Genomic DNA, 19,855 nt, shown 5'->3' with positions numbered 1-19,855 from the left:
TCCGTGCAACACCTGTCACCTGACAAACCACATCCGCTGGCTAAAAGGCACTCAATAAAGGGTGTGTTTTCCTTTGCAATACCAAAATAACCAAGCTGTCTGAGGCGCTCCTAGTTATTGTTCAATTTAGCTTTTGACTCTGCAATGAGATTCTGCTGCTTTAGTGTCATATTTAGTAGTTTTCCAAAGTTACATATTACAAATGTAAAATACAATGACTGTATATGTACTAGAAATCTGAGAGAAAGTATGATCAAATACAACATAAGAGGAAACAAAAATTCTTTTATCGGGACTATTGCTCAGCAGATCTGGCTTCTGACAACTCTTCATGTTTGTGATCCAGCATGTCTCCTGAAACTGTACCTGCTTTTCTTTTCTTTTTCTCAAAGCTTTATCTAGTTATAAGTATAAAAACCAGGAAAAGGGACATTTGTATATGTTTTTATTTGCCAAGTGAACTCATTATATTTATTTTTCAAATTAAAAGTTACCTTATGCTGCAGGTTAAAAAAATAAATAAATAAATAAATAATAATTATTTATGGGGTATCCCATGAAATTTGTATTTGCAATTGCTTTTATGTCATGCAAAATGTTTGATCATTTAGAGAAAATGTTTACAAAACCATGTAAGACATGCTAAAAATAAACTGAGCAACCCAATATTTTAGCATCGTTTTAAGTTCAGAACATAAAGCATTGCACTTACACGTCAAACGCACTGAACTCTAGAGTTAGACGAGTGGGCAAACCAACTGGGTCACCTGTAAAAACGGACAAAGTGTTTTAATCGGAATATGCACAATCAAATGCAGAAACTTGTACTTGGGAGTGATGGTTGTAATGACACCACTCACCGTTGTAGTAGTATCCTTTGATACATTTGGGGCTCTCATCCAATCTGTAGTCATTGAGTTTCTTCTGAGTGAGTTGATGCCAGAATCCTGCCTCCAGGGCGCTGCTGAAGGGCGCAAACTGCAGCTTGATGTCTGCAGCAGACGATGGCCCCTCACTGATATCAGATGCCATCACAACTTCACTGACCAGCTGCTTAGCCAAACTTCAAAAGATCTGAAATGAGGCAGAGGTTGTGGAAAGGGTTTAAAAATGCCTCATGTAGCTAACACACAATTTAATGACAGAGTACTTTGACTACAGTAGATGAAGCACTTTACAGCTGTGCCTCTCATTCACTAAGCACTCACTGTTGGCAGAGCTGCCCTTGAAGGCACTTGCATGCCTTTTGAGAGCAGCTTGGGATTTCTTATCTTGCAAAAAGGCTCCTTAACATGTGGACAAAGGCTCTGTAATAAGAGGATGATCCTGAGCAAAGTGCCACCCATGTAGTTTTTTTCAGCTGCAGAGTTTATGACCCCTAATAGACCCATTTGTCCCAGTGATGGAAACAATAGATACACTTGATAAGAGTCATCTAATTTACTCTGTCAGTTTCAAATGACTTAATCAGTATAACAGTAGAGAAATCACAGACGCAAAATGTCAATGTGTTGCACTGATATTTATTCTAAAATTGTATATTTCTCATTATTTGCAATAAGCTGTATCCCAACAAAACGTGGGTAAAGCTGCAAACTCAGTTTAGTTGTACAGATTGTAAAGGTACTTTTTGGACAATATGATTTCATCTAAATCTTTATTGACTAGCAAGTCCTGTAAGTCCATAGCAAGCACAGGAAGGCCGAGTTAGAAATTCAACCAACATGCTAAAAACAATTAAATCAAACCTATGGGAGAATTTTAGAGCCTGTGAAGTTGGACTAAAATATTTTGGAGAACTAAAAACATTAGACACCACACTGCACGTTCCAGCTGGGAAAGGATGGAAAAACATCCGGCTGTAGTTTCTGCCAACCATAGCACTACTGAGCAAGTGTCATAGACGTTTTATCCTAATTTGAAACAATGAAATAAAATTTAAACTGTCACCTCTTTTACTGTCTAGGGGCAGAGTGATCCCCACACTGTACAACAAGACCAAATCCAAATGTATTTATTTAACAGAGCAGCTTTAACATGCCCCGTTTCCTGCCCAGAGAGCTGTCATTATTCTGAGGTAAATATACATTTATGAATAGGGATGTTTGATTTCTGTGATGTGGAAACTGATAATAAAACTGGAATCAATTATAAAATGTGTAATATTGTGAAATTTGCTCCTATGTGGGTGTGATTTGTTATCCCCACTTATTTTAGATTTTAATAGTGCCCAAGTCACATGAATAAGAAAAGCTACTTGAGAACCAAATGCATTTTGACCACTGCAGCCTCCTGTCTGTCTGAAGTCACCGGCACTGGAACAAGTCTCACCAAAGTTCAGCAGTAGGTAAGAGGCCAGCAGAAGTTTTCCGAAAAATTAAAATATTCAATGCTATGCAGCACTAGAAAAAAAAAAGGAGGTGCATCTGTTTCTGGTAAAGCATTAGGCTGAGAATATACAGCCATCACCAGTCCTGAAGAAGAGACATGAAACAAAAACAAAAATTGATGTCAATGAAACTAGTGATGCGAGAGACTGCTGTGTATTGAAAAAAAACAAACAAAAAAACAGGATTTTAACGTCTAGTTGAGACACAGAGGCTACATCTCCTTCGTGCAGCCAGGACAGGTTCAGCTGTGTGTCACTACCGCTTTCTCTGAACCCCTTTTTTGTCAAGGAACTGTCAAATAAAAGGCAGCTAAAACAAACAAATAAACAAAAATAAATAAATAGGATATCTAGGTTATATTTTCTATTGAACTGATGATATTTAAACCCACAACATAATTAGACACATTTCTCTGGAAATAATCAAAAGGTAACCCCTGGCATGTATTAAAATGTGGTCTGAGGGCAGTGCTGTGAAAATCTGGGTGCACCTCAATGTTTTGCTGGTGCACCCAAATTAAAAAGTTAGGCACACCAGTGGACGCACTGCAAAGTGTTAGTCTAGAGCCCTGTAGTGTCTTGTGTGCTCTAAAGAAAAGCAATGAATAAGTGCTCAAGGCACAAAATAGCAGGATGTTGGTTAGATTCTTTCATTTTTGTCAGATATTCAGAATATGTTGATACTACTGTTAAGTGATTATAAGCATGCTGCTACAGGCACATTTTTCTTGTAGGTTCTGTCTGCAAATATAAAATTCAAGTTAACCGGCCACATCTCTTTTAATTGTTTTATTAATAAAAGATATTGGATGTAGCCACACTGTGAGAAAGAAACAACTCTTATAATTGCCATCTGAAATGTAATCAAATCTAATCGTGAGGTGCCTAGGGATTTCCATCCCTAACCACTATACAAGTCAGCCCTTAGTGCACTATAAATAAGTGCAGATATCTGCAGATATTCTATTCTACAGTCATTTAGCAGACACTTTTCTGCTAGATATAATATCAACAGGGGAATTCTGAGTTTATATAAACAGTTTCTACTGCACCTCAAATTTGCATTTTGTGTCCTATTCAAGCCTGAAAATAATTTAGCATTAATGGAAAAGTCTTTAAATGCTTCAGCCATTAGGGACACGTTTATCAACTCATAGCCACTTTCTGAAAAAATTGGATCTGAATTAAATTTTCTGCCTGCCTGCCTGCCTCCCCCCCCCAATTTGAGGGTTCAGACATAACTAAGAAATTAATCATATTTAGCAGGACTCCTGAGATGAAACATATATGCACTTGGTCTACAATGCTAGTCTGCAGTGATTAATTAGAGCCATGTACATGTAGTGAGGATTTTTACAAATGTTACAGAAATTATAACACATATAATGTTTTTTGAGTAAGACACTTTTATACAATGTATGTCACTTTAATTTGTTTTTTTGTTTATGGAACATATGTATCCTTACAATCTACTTTATGGCAGATTAAACTACTTGTGACCTAGAAACTGGACACTGGAAATTGAACCTTTTTACCAAGGGTAGAAAACAAAATTAGATAGTTTTAATACCTACTGATAGGGGACTGGGTATATCTGACACAAAGCTGTCCACAGAATTGCTAAGAAATATGTACCTCAAAACTTGCTTTAGAATTTGGGCCCAGTCTAAATTGTGACATCCTTTTAACCAAAGCAGTATTAATTTGATTAATATTGGCTATTTTGCAACAACTTTAATCATTGTGATGCTCCATCATTAAGTCTGGAAATAATATTAAAAAAAAAGACCTAACGTGGGGACAATTGGCTGATTTTACAAGGTCCAAACTTAGAAGCAATGCTTCCTGGATAAATAATTTTCCATTACAATCAAACAATACAACAGCTAGTTTTGATCAACAATGACCAGTTCAGATAGAAATAAATGATGACATGCATGAAGCCTAATTTCCCTCAATAATCACTAGCACTTGGGATTTTAAGCCCAATGTAATGTTTGTTTGAACAACATTACTTTTTAGGGCTATTTCATTGTTTTAATGAAGAAAGAGATAAAGCAGCAGCAGCATTTTTTTAACAATATACACATTCACAAATACGACACGAATTCCGCAGAGAAATAAATAACACGATTACACGGAATTACATAACAAACTAGACAATTTAAGTTAGCTTTATACCAGACAGTAACGCAATTGCATGTCAAACTTTAAGAGGCTTCGAGCACTTACCCTCAGTTGCTACTTCCTGGTGAAGTTGATCACGTGACCACGTGAGTTGTCAATAAAGAAATGCAGTATGGGTAAGTAGCTCGCTACTTTTAGCTTTGCTGCTATCCCAGCTCCTACGCTCTATGGTGCAAGCACCATTGAGTAAAACACAAAGAACCAAAACAATAACAAGAACATGCAAACGATCAAGCACGAGAAAACGGACAAAAACCTGTACGCGCCGTTTCTTTTCATTTCGGACTAGTCCAGTTATGTGAGGCTGCAGCAGAGAAGTACGTTAGTTGTGATGCACAGTCTACCGGTTTCAGCTGGTGACCACACACTAAACACAGTGGTGGTAAAACGATAAAACTCTTGTACTGCTGAAGCGCAAAACGAAAAAGAAGCTACAAGCTTAGTTTGCCTTGAATAAACACCGGAACTTCGGAAACTTACTCCATATAGATACCGGAGCACGAGACACAGGGTTAGGGACCGTCTTAAAATAGCACTGGTAGGATAAAACGCACAACTGACAGTAAAAGTGTTCAAGTACATGATGCTTCCTTTCCTCCCTACATCTGCTTATGCTCCTGTGGATCTCTGCAGGGCAAAAGCTCATCCCATCTGTTGTAGGTCCAGAGGAAGGGTACACCATGCACAAGAAAATTCTAAAACAAAACAAATCAAGATGTTGCTTTTATTAGTTAAATACTTAATTTTTAATGTATGTATTATTAATCTATTTTAAATACACACATGTAATTTATTACAGTTTTGTTAATTATTTAGGAAATGCCCTACTTGGTAAGATACCATACAAAGTGGTTTTGCAAAATATAGAAATATTTGGACTTTTCCCTCTACTTTTTAATAAGATTTTAATTTCATTCTTCCATCTTTTTTCTCCTCTCTCCTGCACTAATTTTGTTATTAATGGCAAACATCTTCCTATAATATTTGACAGACTTTATGTAGGTAAGTAATGTATCTGTTGACAAATGTTAATTGAGAAAAGAGCCTAGGAATTTGGAGTAGATTAATTGTTGGATTTGCAGCAAAAATGTGATTGTTAAAGACATTAATTCCACCATCCTTGAACTCATAGTTGCATGAAAGCAACAAGAATCAAAATGTGAGTTAGAATTCTATGTATATTAAATAAATAAACCATCACAATTTATTATGCTACCAAATAGTATATTAAATTCTTGAGTGCTCCACTGGTATAACAGTGAAGTGAATTGAAACTTATTATCACTCGGCTTACTGAACCTTCAAAGCTCCAGCAATAGGTCATTGCAAGTTCAGGGACAATCTTTGAGCATAGTAAAGAGGGCATGTTAATTTCGCTTCCATTTTCTACTGCAGCTACAGTTCCAAAGCCAATGTCAGATGTGGTTATTATACAGGTGCTTCTACAAAATTAATAGGTCTTTTTTCAACTAAAAGGCTTTCATTATTTGGGTACAATTTCCATTTCACTGTCATGTTGCTGTTGTCCTTTCACCTGTAAAGTTGAGGGGAAAAAAAGGAAATACTTTCACAGCATAAAGGCAGCCTCCTCTGCCAGCTCTCTGGTTGGGAGACTCAGTCAGACAAATTTCAGATTACAGGATGTGCAGAATTATTAGGCAAGTTGTATTTTTGAGGATTAATTTTATTATAGAGCAACAACTATCTTCGCAATGAACACAAAAGACTCATAAATATCAAAGCCGAATATTTTTGGAAGTTGTAGTGGGGCTTTTTTAGTTTTAGTATCTTAGGAGGATATCTGTGTGTGCAGGTGACTATTACTGTGCATAATTATTAGGCAACTTAACAAAAACCAAATATATACCCATTTCACTTATTTATTTTTACCAGGGAAACCAATATAACAACTCAAAATTTACAAATATACATTTCTGGCATTCAAAAACAAAACAAAAACAAATCAGTGACCAATATAACCACCTTTCTTTGCGAGGACACTCAAAAGCCTGCCATCCATAGATTCTGTCAGTGTCTTGATCTGTTCACGATCAACATTGCGTGCAGCAGCAACCACAGCCTCCCAGACACTGTTCAGAGAGGTGTACTGTTTTCCCTCCCTGTAGATCTAACATTTGATGAGGGACCACAGGTTCTCTATGGGGTTAAGATCAGGCGAACAAGGGGGCCATGTCATTATTTTTTCTTCTTTTAGACCTTTTCTGGCCAGCCATGCAGTGGAGTACTTGGATGCGTGTGATGGAGCATTGTCCTGCATGAAAATCGTGTTTTTCTTGAACGATGCTGACTTCTTCCTGTACCACTGCTTGAAGAAGGTGTCTTCCAGAAACTGGCAGTAGGACTGGGAGTTGAGCTTGACTCCATCCTCAACCCGAAAAGGTCCCACAAGCTCATCTTTGATGATACCAGCCCATACCAGTATCCCACCTCCACCATGCTGGCGTCTGAGTCGGAGTGGAGCTCTCTGCCCTGTACTGATCCAGCCACGGGCCCATCCATCTGGCCCATCAAGACTCACTCTCATTTCATCAGTCCATAAAACCTTAGAAAAATCAGTCTTATGATATTTCTTGGCCCAGTCTTGACGTTTTATCTTGTGTGTCTTGTTCAGTGGTGGTCGTTTTTCAGCCTTCCTTACCTTGGCCATGTCCCTGAGTATTGCACACCTTGTGCTTCTTGGCACTCCAGTGATGTTGCAGCTCTGAAATATGGCAAAACTGGTGGCTAATAACATCTTGGCAGCTTCACGCTTGATTTTCCTCAGTTCATGGGCAGTTATTTTGCGCCTTGTTTTTTCAACACGCTTCTTGCGACCCTGTTGACTATTTTGAATGAAACGCTTGATTGTTCGATGATCAGGCCTCAAAAGCTTGGTAATTTTAAGAGTGCTGCATCCCTCTGCAAGACATCGCACTATTTTTGACTTTTCCGAGTCCGTCAAATCTCTCTTCTGACCCATTTTGCCAAAGGAATGGCAGTTGCCTAATAATTATGCACACCTGATATAGGGTGTTGATGTCATTAGACCACACCCCTTCTCATTACAGAGCTGCACATCACCTGATATGCTTAATTGGTAGTAGGCTTTCAAGCCTGTACAGGTTGGAGTAGAACAACATGCATAAAGAGGATGATGTGATCAAAATACTCATTTGCCTAATAATTCTGCACACACTGTAGATGGCTTTAACTAATGTGCAGCTACGCTACTGAAAGTGATGTAGCTGCACATGTTTTGTTTTTTTTGTTTTTTTTAAATGAAAATACAGACAAAATTACTTATTTAAAGAAGCAATCATTGTGCTTGTTTGCCATTTTTCTACAGCAGCTTAACCCCAAATTTTCTCAGTTTTAAAGAGGGTTAACCAGAGTAATTTGGGCAGAAAGTTAAAAGAGTCACTGCAACAATGAATACATTATAATTACTACTTATTATTATTACTTATAATTTAGTTATAATACATTATGTCTCTCCCAACCTGGGATCCCAGACTCCCCATTAAGGTCCCCAAAAACCACAGGAAGTCCATGAAGCTTTGACTGTACAGAGCCTTCATGATTGTTAAATTAAAGGCCATGTCCACAGAGACGAGCTGAGGTGTATTTACTTAAGTTTTTTAATTGAGACGTTTTGTTTTCATGGAACTGCCGTTTTAAGAGCCTGAAAACACAAACTTTTGAAATAAGGTCCCAAAGTAAATAAATGGGGTTATCAAAAATTGCTGTACAGGAATATTTTGAAACAAATATTCATAGTAAAAAAATAATTCTCTATCTAGGTTATGATTTTTCCTGCACCATTTCATGAAACATGTTTGAGAAACACCACATTGCAGATGATTCGTTGATACAGACCTACCTTTACTTCAGTTTTACCAGAGGACAGGGCAGGACTCAATCAAAACGCATCATTTGTGGCAAGAATCTAAAGTTCATTAAAGCATAAAGCCAAGCATGGTCTCAGCTTGCGGTAGAAACCCCATTTCTAGTAGTTCCATTAAAGGGATCTTCAAAAAAAAAAAAAAAATAAATAAATAAAAGGTTGGGAAACAAAGCATTAAAGCAACAATACCTAAGTTTTCTGACTTTGAAACTCTGTGATTCCGACTCATTTTGATTGCACTTTGAGATTAAGTACATACCTAGAGCCGTCACTGCACTGCAGCATCCTGTGGCAGAGAAACTTCATTCTAAGTGAAGCCATGCAGTAATTTCCAATAGTTTGGTTTTTCTTGAGCATTTAAACATTTTCTATACAATCTAAGCTAAACATTAAATAAATAAATAATGTAGTGATTTGCTAACCATTTAAACTCAGTACTTAATATGGAATTGTATTCAAATAACATTTCTCATGTTGCAATTGAGAAACTATTTGAAATGTTTTTGGTTTTTTTTTTGTTTGTTTTTTTTTTTGTTTTGTTTTTGTTTTACATTTTGAAACTACAGAAGCTTATTAAAAATGGATGAATTAGTAAAACACAGGAAAGAGAAAAAAAAAGCATTTCAGCGAATTAATTAGTCAGTTGCAGCAACAAATGCATGTTATGACTGGTTATGAACAGCAACTTTATTTGCAGGTAAAGAAAGAAATTGTAATAAAGAGTTGTGTGGTGTAATCATGCTGTGTAAAGAGAGCATCGAAGCGAGGCTGAGTCTATCAGAAATAATTATAGAAGGGATTCACTTTTAGGCTGCTGGGCAAAGAGTGAAGTCACTGGAAAATTGCAATGACTTTTAGTGATTTCATCATCTGCATAGTATAAATATATAAATATCATTAAAATATTCTACATTTCTGTGCTTCAGCATGTGCTGTGTTTTACTATGATAATATAAACACGAAGGGGTTCACTTCTCTATGAAAGTAAAAATGTTCCCGAACATTGCAAAACAGTTAGGGGATTTTTATTATTGATATCATGCATTTCTATGAATTGTTTTCAGATATATTATATCCACATTTGTCTTCTTTAAATAATGATTTTTGCTCTTAAAAGCTATTTGGGCTGCATTTGAGTAAAAACGTTCCACATGAATAAAGTTGAATTACTTGAATAGTGTCGATCAGAGAATTTAGAAATCTCTCTGTATGCTCCTGGTTTTACGTCGCCCTGTTTTTCACACACTAAGTAGACACAGTTTAGTAGTGGAAATGAAAACACTGACTCAGCAGCGGTTTTAAAACAGTCATCTGTGGATATAGTTTGTCTCGTCCACACATGCAAGTTAAAAGTAAAAGAACATGTCAACCTGCCGTGAAAATCCAGGGTTAACATTGTTAAAAAGACCATGTAGAAAATCTTGGAGCTGCAGGATATAACACCTGCCAATTATTCAATTCTTACTGGACTATATATTCTGTAGAAAATTAAAAAAAAGAAAATGGCAGAAAAAGTTTTTCTAAACATTGGAGCATACTGGCTTTATTAAAAAAATGTTGTAATTAATATGATTAAATAAATTGATATACACAAATTCTTCTGCAGTTAAAAGTGACTCTTTTTAATAAACTGAAAGCATCAAAAGCAAGTTTGAAGAAACAGGACTCTGTCTGTGACTGATGTGTAAAAAACTGGCAGAAGAAAATGGGATTTAAAATCCTGAAATGCCAAGAATGAATCATCATTAACACCTAAATTAGAGAATACTGTAAGGTTACAGTGAGATACGAAGAAGCATCTCATGGACTGCAGATGGTGGAATTATAGTGAATCAAGAATCTGCATAAGGAAAGAAGATGATCTTAGAACATTGTTTTGCTGTAGGTCCAATGAAACATGTAAAGATGACTGCCTGAATAAAAGCAACACATGTCCACAACCACTGGCTGACCCGGGACAATGGCAGCCATTACCTCTATGGAAAGACTGAAATCTGTGCTCCTTAATTCAAATTAAAAGCTCATTGTGAGATTCTTCTTTTCATTTGCTTCTGTTTTACCTTTGTTTTAAATATTTTGTCTATAATTTTTTCCACTTTCATTCATTCAGTAATTAGTTTTCCTCAAAACTGAATGAACAGCTTTAGTAAACAAAGTCTAAAGTTATCTATTTCAATTAAAAAGGGACTATTTTCATTAAATCTAAACATGTAATTATGATTAAAAGGGATTATTCTATATGGGTCTGATTTAGTCAATGCCTGAAGAAAGACTTTGTCAGTCAGCTTGTGATGCTTTTACTGTTGCTAAGGTAACAAGCAGCATGAGCCTTTTCCCCTGTGCTTCCTGGGATGTGAGATCTCAGAATTCTTCTTTCTCCATGTATTATGGTCAAATTGTTTCTTGGGGTAAACAATGCAGTCTAAATCAGGGGTTGCAGAATACTGAGGACAATTTAAGATTATCATTATATTAATGTAGCCTGGCAGCATAGATGAACAAATATAAAGATACAAACAGTCAAACCTGGATTATCAGACCATGGGGAAACTGTTCTAGGCACCAGATGCCTAGGAACTATAGATACGCTGGATTTAACATCAAGACAGTAATATTCTGTTCACTGGTTATGTTTTCTCTGATAACTTGCACCACAGTACAATCATCACTATAACATTTAGACTGTCCTGTTTAGTAAATGGGATCTTCAGTATCTCATTCTTACAGTTCTTATAATGTGCTCATATTATGTATATTTGTAGAATAAAATAAGAAAAATATTTATAAAAACACAATCTGTAAAAACAAACTGTATTTGGTAAAAAGGAGCCTAAACTCCAGTTTGATAGAAGTTGGTTTCTGCATGCCTGAGCAGAAAAAGTAAATCACACTGTTTGATGCAAGTGATGGAAACTTTCCTGCAACAGGGCCTCCATACCAGTTCATTTAGTCATGAAAGCAGTACATCCTGGTACCCTTGGCCAGAATAAATTTAGCCTTAATTTCAATAACAAAGTTTCTAAATTACTTTTAGGAATAACTTTACATTAAAGTGCATCAAGAAACGTTTTATTGATAAGACTGGCATGTGACAGTCCTATAAATGTTAGCTATGAGCATTTGAACCAGATTAACTAGCAAATGTGTGTAACAGAATAAATTTAAATACAACAATATGCCCACTGTGCTCCTTTTATCAGAAATAATGTGTCCTCTGGTAGTCTAAATTAGGAGCACATACAGATCACTGATTAGGATCTGAAAACAACAGAGAAAGAAAAACTATTATTACAAATAGATATAAATATATTTTCTTATGAATACGGCAAAGGCAAACACATTCAATTCATTTGTAGTTGGTTTGAGTTTCTCTAGTCTGGGTGTGTTGCTTAACTTAAATAAGATGTAACAGGCCTTTCCCAGTCTGAGCCCAGAGGAATACTGGCTTGTAATCTGTATATGATCAGAAGCATTATTAAAAGACTGTTAATCTTAAAATACCTGAGTTCTGGATTAATCCCCTCAGGAAATAAAAGTTGAGCAGACAGCTTATAGTTTATTATTAGCATCTAGTAGTAGAATAAAAGGGGGAGGGTTCAGTGCACATACTTTCAGTGAGAGATATAACTGGTTCCTTTGCAGAACTTTATTTTAAGATAAAGACGAAAAGCACAGAACTTCTCTAGTGGAATAAATGACTGTGTTCTCACACGTTGCAGACACACGTCTCTTCTCATTATCATGACTCCCGGCTCAGTTTTAGCCTCCCTGATTTGTTTGATTTGGCTAAGCAGTGACTCACAGCCTGTTCATGCATTCACGGGAAATATTATGAGTGTCTTCATCAGTTTAGATTTAGCTGATGTCATGACAGTCAAGCTTATTAAAATCTTATGTCAATCATCTGGAAAAAAAACCTATAATACAATAATATACCCCTAAATAAAAACAAACCCGTTTATATTTTCGAATGGCAGTTCTTGATGTCATTTAACTTTCTCTTTTACCAGAAGGCCTCAGTCTGCAGTGTGATACCTTGTCACCAAGCTGATGGATGCAGATGTAGTTTGTATACAATACAGTATTTAATACATATGCAATAAACAAATCTCAGATTTTTATGTGTTTTATCAAATTGTTGAGGAATTATATATATTACTGTAATACTGGTGATATGAGAACAGATGCATCATAACATCAAGTAACAGCTGTGTGTAAAAAACGTACTTTGCAGTAAAGAGACAAACAAAAGCCTTTATCTCCAGCTCTGATAGCCTGAAATGATTTATTTCTGTCATAGTCACTTTTTAATTTAATGCATTCATTAAGTCCTATTAGTCCATTCTTAACTTGTTTTTTCTTGTCTTCCATATATTTGCAAGCACCTGTTCAGCATAAAGACAGTAAACACCAATATTTGGTTTAGGGGCTTTTTCTGCTGTGATCTCAAAATGAACCCAATACTAACCTCCTCTATCATCACCATGCTTATAATTATCTTTACACCCTACACATTTAGCAACTCTGTCCAGTTTGAGAGCTCAAATGTGTCCTCTATAGAATCTTCCAGTAACAAGTGTAGTACACCAGCAAGTAAGCTCATCTTGGAGCCAGTTGCCTATGTGAACGCGAGGTTAAAAAGGAGGCATATTTCCGGCTTCATGGTCTTTGAATAGGAGATAACAGATGAAGCTTGAAGTAACAGAGACAAGCCAAAGTAAGGATAGTGTGCATCTTTTTTGTAAACATATATGTGCAGACATGTAAACTGTTTTAATTTATTGTTCAGGTATGTACTGATTTTCCCGTCATATGTTTTGGTTGCAGTGTAATTTTTTTACCAGAAAATGTCCAATAGTCTGACCAGTATTGTTTAATTAATTAATTTCCCTCTGTTTGTATACTGGGACAAGCACAGCAGTCCAATTAAGTGACCCAGTTGGTTATAACTGTGACTCAGCCTAACTGTGCTGTAAAAGATATATATTTTGTGTTGTTTATAGTTGCTAAAAGATATTTGTTAATGTGTTTAACACTGAATGAAGTTGTTTAAACCCCCCCACAGGAGGTTGGAGCAGTTCCCAGATCAGCCCTGCCTGATAACTCATTAGGCACCTGCCAGTGTTTGTGTTTTTCAGGGACTGACATTAGAAATGACAATTAATGTCCCATATCCTATTTTAATAACAAGACATCCATGTGGCAAATAAAAGAATTACTCAAGAACATTTGGCAGTTTTTTTTTTTTTTACACTTCCATGTTGTTTAATGTCATGCTGTTTACATTTCACATTTGAAGTGGACAAAAAAAAAAAAAAAAAGTCCTGTAAAACACATTTTCACAAAGCGGTATTGAAAGGAAATATGGATGTTAAGCTTACTGTCAGCATGGAGTCTAAACAATCTGAGCCACTTTATAAAAATATAAATGCTTTATTAACTATTGAATCTTTAAAATTGATGCTAAGGAACAGTAAGGACTGCTGATAGTCATTTTTTTCAGTACTTGATCAAAGACCCTGTGCTTGAAGAGCACCTGATGCTGGATTTTATCACCTTTACCAGCACAGTTTTTGTAACCCAGCACAGAAGTTCTACTATTTTTTTACTTTAAATTTCCATTTTGCATAACTACTGCAGCTAGAACAAAACACTGATACTGTTGTTTGACTCTGGCTCAAAACACAATTTCAAAGTCTGCCAGACAGTGTGAATAACATTAGATTTAAACATCATCCTCAACTTGACTCCAAGTCAAACTCTGTGTACAACAGTAAATTTAGAATATATGGTCAATAACTGACAGCTTAAATAAATACCGGTTTCCTCTTCCTTCTATGACTTTTCATTGTTCCCCTGCTGTGGGATATCCCAACATTTAGACACCTTTGATTTTGTCTAATTATTTGCTCTGTCACAAATTAATCTTCATTATACTTTTGAAGACCCGTTTGAAATTTCCATTGCAGAGCGGGTATATAAAAGGGTTTAAAGTGGAGTTGATGTAACCTAACCATATAGTAAACATGTGAAGATCGTGGCGCACACACTCTCTGCAGAATGCCATGACCATGAAAACTATAAAGTACGGTATCCAGCACAGTAAAAAAGCAGCTATTATAAAACCTAACTGCTTTGCTGCTTTGTGCTCCTTATGGATCCTCAGACTTTGAATACGGTGTCGTGATTGGTCAATAAACCTGTGCCACGCCTGCCTAAGAGTAGCTGCGTTATCTGGATCTATTTTGGCATCCCCAGCTCCTTCCTCAGGCCAGGGCAGAGCTTGACTGGGGTCATAGCTGTTGTAGAGCACAGATGTGTATGTCTGCACATCTGATACCTGACTGGCATCACAAACTCCACTGACTGAGTTTGGTACAGTGACATGACATTCATTTAAAGAGGCTTGAGGTTTGTTGTCGTTGTTTCCACCTGAGCAAATCACCTCCTGAGGCGTTGATGATTGGCTTAGGGGAATCTCAGTGTCTGGCTGCCTCTCCTCTGGAGACAAAGAGCACATTTTAGCCTTGCGTGCCATTCTGAGGTGTTTTGTTGTCACAGCAAGCAGTGATGTCCGTCTACACTTTTCATTATTTTCCCTGTGAGTTGAATCAGTTTTGTTTTTTGCGCCATCTTCAAGGGAAACTGGCTGGTCAAGGGTGTTTTGGTCCAGCAGTCGTTCTGCTTTTGATCGTTTCCCCAAAACCTCACTTTCCTTCTTGGGTGATTTGGAGTCATTTTTGCCTGAATTTGGTGCAGTTTCTCCATTTTCATTTTCCCCAAATGAGTCTGTCGGGTGAATGATTCTCTCTCTGTCTCTTAGATGCTGCCTCACTGCCAAGTAGATATGTGTGTAAAACCACAGCATCAAAATGGAGGGTACGTAGAAGTTGAAAACAGCCGTGATGACCTTAAACCACGTGACAAACCGGAAGTCTGTGTCACACTTGTTTTCCTCCTCGGGTTTAAGGTCTACATGTGTGAATGACCTCCATCCTAAAATAGGGATAATCCACATCATTGACAGCAGCCAGGCTCCAGAGATCATCACGCTGGCCTTTCCCCGTGTTCGGTATTTCAGGTATTTCAGCGGCTGCCTGACAGAGCGATACCGATCCAAACACAGGATAAACAAGCTGAAAATTGAGGCAGTGCTGGCCACGTAGTCCATAATGAGCCAAAACTGGCACACAGCCCGTCCCAGTTTCCACTCATCCTCCAACAAATACACCAAGTTGAGAGGCATGACTGTCGTCCCAACAATCAGATCTGCCACCGACAGGCTAACGATATAAAGGTTTCCCACAGTATGGAGACTCTTCTCTCTCTTCACTGCATAGAGCACAAGCAGGTTCATTATAACTGTGATGAGAGATAGGAGCCCCAGCGAGACCCCCAGCAGGGCATTGTGTAACTGGTCGTGGAGGGTCAGGGTGCGATTGTACCTTATGGTGTCATCATTAGGGAGGCCACTCCAGCTTTTGTTGCTATAGTTGACATAGCTGTTGGTGTTGAGGTGTGAGGGGTCTGTGGAAGGTAACAGGCCAGATTCCATCATTTTAGATATAATGGTAAACGTCTTGATCCAGTCACATTGGACAGCTATGGGCAGTGTTTCTGTGGATTTCTCTAGAGGGTTTCTCAGTTTGGGTTTGATAGCTACACCATGATGACAGATGGACCTTAATGGTGAAAAAATGTGTTCTTTCTTTAGCCTTAATATTTCCTTTTCTTAGTCTGTAGTCCATTTTGTTGAAATCCAAACATCTGGAAAACAAACAAAAAAAGAAATGTCACAGATTTCTTCAAATGCTTGACTTTTTTAAATCTCTTTTTTCTTATAAATTACAAAAGCTGGAAGCTGTTCAAAGAAGAGTTTTAAATGTAACGATGCCATCTTTAAATAAACTGACTAGAGGCAGAAAAGCCACAGGTACCACCATTTCAAAATACAAACCAACATAACGACCAATTTTTCCATTCCTTTCTAAAAGTCTAAATAACCTACAATCTCCAATCTTCCCTCTTTCTCACTAACCAGCTGGCTTTCTTTAGCACATAAGGGGAGGGTGGCAAATCTTATCAGCAACACAGCAGCAGACAAACTGTGATATTGCTGGAAAGAACCAAAGGACATGTTGGGAGTTCAATATAATGGATCTCATGTAAAAGCCTTTAAACATCCCAAGACTTCTAATAACATCTAATCCTCGTATTCTCAAGGAAAAGCACTTAAATTAACAATTAAATTACGATTTTTTTTCCTTTTTAACGAGGGCAAACTAAAATACACCTGTTACCATGGGTGCAGATACTGTTTTCATACACACCCGGTCTGTTTAATATTTGAATCAATATGTGTAATTCTAACCTTTTTTATAATCTTCTATCTATCGATCTATCTATCGATCTATCTATCTATCTATCTATCTATCTATCTATCTATCTATCTATCTATCTATCTATCCATCCATCCATCCATCCATCCATCCATCTATCTATTGAATTTGTGCATCACTGATGACACTTATGACACACTCAGGATGAGGAAAAAAAACATCAATCATTTAGTCTTTGCTGAGAAAGAATGCAGCACTGGTGGAGGTGGAGAGATTTGGTGCATCCTCAGAAAGAGACAAATTCCATCATCATGGTTTCATATGAGAATAAAGCCCTCTTGTTCCAGTCAAACACCCCCCCACCCCCTATGTTGAATTCAAAGGATGCGAACACAGATGTAAGAATGGATGCTGCCGTTATGAATGGATGCTGGACAACCCCCATAATTAGGGTTTTTAATCAAAACCAATCATGCTTCGGGTTCAAGTGGAAACAGGGGTGTGGGCACATTCCAGCAACTCAAATAATATTTAATCTATTTTCTTTAAGGTATATTTCTAAACCAACTTTAGTTTTACACCAGTCAATCAAAGGAAGGAAAAGGCAAGCAGAAAGCCTGACTACCCCTGATACTTTGAGATTATTAAAATGAGCAAAGAAGTAAAAATTTTTTAAAAAAGGAAGAAACCCCCACTAAATTATTAGACTACTTTCCGTAAACATTTTTGACTTGGAGCTGATGTTTGTGATTATAAATTTTTTCCCACCCACTCTCTTCCCTTATGTTTATACTGTAACTGCCTCCATAGCACAAATATTTAGTTTCTGTATTACTCACCGTAACACAGAAGACACAAGGTGAGGAGGGAGCCTGCAGTGTACTACACAGAGGCGAGTACCGCGCCACTGAAACGCAGGATACTTATCCAACACTGCAATTACAGTATGATTATTTGTAATGACTACAGCCGGTTTCATAAAAGAGTGGGAACAAATATTAATCTTGCCTTTTGCCCTGCTGCTACATAACAGCGTCTGTATATTTCAGAATATATTGTTGAAATCGTGCGAAAAATATCTCCTTTCACCTGTTGAGCTTCTGCAGAATCACAGACGCAAAGTTTTCACTTTCGAAGCCTTCGTAATTAATAATATCATCTAACAATAGTCCACACTGGCAATCAAATGGCTTTGGCACTTGGATAATGAAAAAAAAAAAAAAAAAAGTTGAACTATCTGAAATTATTTGGCTTTAGTAGCCCGCGAGTTCTGGTAAGAAAAAGGGCGTTTCAGACTCACCATTGATGGATGTGGATATGCAAGGAAGTCCTCTTCGCGCTAGACTATATTACCAGGGGAAAATAATCAGAAAAACATGAGTGAGGGAGCACAGGTTGGTAAAGCAAAGGAAATGTCTTCATCCCTCCTCGCTCTCTCTCCTCACTCTTTCGGTTTCTTCCTTCCTCTTTGAACTGAACTTTGGAGTTTTATGATAAACCGGCGACTTGCAGCTGGAAAAAGCAGCTTGTTTATGGCTCTGGGTTTTCTGCTGGTGGCGCATAATGGTGTGTAGTGCCGTGATTCAGGGGATGATTCACTTCACACTTACGCGCAGACTGTGAGCAACTTCCTTCATTCAGCCTGGAATACTAAAAAATTAAATTCGGAAAATGACGCTGCTCAATGCGAAAATGAGGAGTTTTTCATCTTATGCAAACAAAATAATTTACAGTTCGCCTTCAAGACAAAAAAAGAAAAAAAAAAAAAAAAAAAAAGGTTGAACCTGTATGAATAAGAGAAGACTGCAAGCAAGAATAAGAAACAGGAGTAACATAAATTTGCATCACAACACAGTGACTAAATGTCATAATTATACAGGTGTGCTAAACAGGTCTTTTTTCCCTCCTGCTTTTATGGTTTTTTTTAAAGTAGAGTGAACAGGTGGCCCTCATGGTTTCAGCTCCTATCAGGAGCTTCAACCCTTCTACAGTCAGTTGATGCGCTGGCGCGACCAGGGACATTTTTTAAAGGTTATGTGTGAAGATGTAGAGGGGGGGAAGGCGTCGGGTGGAAGATTGATAAAATTCAGCTGCGATAATGTTACTGAAAATAGACGAGTAAATTATTATGCCCTTTATCTACTGGTTGACTCTGACTGGTGAAAGCGCTTCTCTAAACTAGACTGTACAGTCATTAAGGGAGTCAAGCACCTCACTCACAGTGTTACTCATATTTTCTACTTAAATATTTATAAGTTGGCGATGAATTTTGTCAAATCAAAAGAGAAATGCAGAGGTTCACTGAGTTTGTTGTATTTGTAGAGAATGGAAGCATTTCATGAGCACTTCATCACCTGCCTGTGGCACTTAATGTGAGCAAAGCTTTCCAGCTCAAAGCATTATTAAAAACAGAGAATAACAGGAGCTGGCAGTGGTCACAGTAGGGTCTTGAACACAGAGTCTGTTATATCAAAGTCAGTATATATGATTTACTTAAAGATTTTTTTTAGCACCAGTCCTAAAAAATTATGAAGCTGTCTGGTTTGAGATGAATTAAAGAGTTTTGCTCTTTAAAAGAATTCATTCTATCTGGATTTTGCTTCAAACAGACATTTTACACAGACATATATAATTTACTCAATGTGGCTCATTTAAAGATGTTGGTCAGACAAAATAAGATATGCACTCTAAACATGTTCACCGTGTTGGACTGAAATTCAGATAAACCATGCACAAAACAAACAAACAAACAAACAAACAAAAAAACAATATGACTTGCACACTACAGGTCTCCACTCGTTCCTCTATTACACAGTTGTGTGTTTTGTAACACTATTTGATGAAGAGCTGTGTTGCTGCTTAAATATCTCATAAAGAAACTTTAGTGGATAGCATGCAAAGCAATTTATGTGGAGTATTTTAGAATACTGGACATACGTGTGTTTATCTTCCTCTGTGCAATCTTTTGCACATTCGTTTGTTCACTCGCTTCTATGCCTGTGAAGTTATGTCCAATATTTTTACCAGCTAGGGCAG

General features: G+C 37.1%; 2 protein-coding genes across 2 annotated transcripts in view; both read right to left on the bottom strand.

The window, feature by feature from the left end:
* Positions 1-5,159, bottom strand: part of atg7 (ATG7 autophagy related 7 homolog (S. cerevisiae)) — an 80,902-nt gene extending 75,743 nt beyond the window's left edge. Inside the window, exons 1-3 of the mRNA XM_041980550.1 lie at positions 4,622-5,159; positions 861-1,074; positions 713-767 (exon numbers count right to left, since the gene is read on the bottom strand). Of these exons, the coding sequence (XP_041836484.1) occupies positions 713-767; positions 861-1,032 (227 nt within the window). The 5' untranslated portion in view covers positions 1,033-1,074; positions 4,622-5,159. The remainder of the gene's footprint in view (positions 1-712; positions 768-860; positions 1,075-4,621) is intronic.
* Positions 5,160-14,208: 9,049 nt separating this feature from the next.
* On the bottom strand, positions 14,209-18,386 carry hrh1 (histamine receptor H1). The gene is made up of 2 exons (XM_041980551.1): positions 18,120-18,386; positions 14,209-16,247 (listed from the first exon to the last, which is right to left on the bottom strand). Exon 2 carries the CDS (start codon positions 16,036-16,038, stop codon positions 14,395-14,397), a length of 1,644 nt encoding a protein of 547 aa, XP_041836485.1. The 5' UTR covers positions 16,039-16,247; positions 18,120-18,386; the 3' UTR covers positions 14,209-14,394.
* Between the last annotated feature and the right edge of the window lie 1,469 nt (positions 18,387-19,855).

The sequence above is a fragment of the Melanotaenia boesemani genome, chromosome 3 (genome assembly GCF_017639745.1).
Source record: "Melanotaenia boesemani isolate fMelBoe1 chromosome 3, fMelBoe1.pri, whole genome shotgun sequence".
Lineage (NCBI taxonomy): Eukaryota > Metazoa > Chordata > Actinopteri > Atheriniformes > Melanotaeniidae > Melanotaenia > Melanotaenia boesemani.
This window is presented reverse-complemented; position numbering and strand designations above follow the sequence as displayed.

What these genes read in the sequence shown, in the direction of transcription:
- hrh1 (XM_041980551.1), bottom strand. Translation starts at nt 16,038, where the DNA reads ATGATGGAATCTGGCCTGTTACCTTCCACAGACCCCTCACACCTCAAC.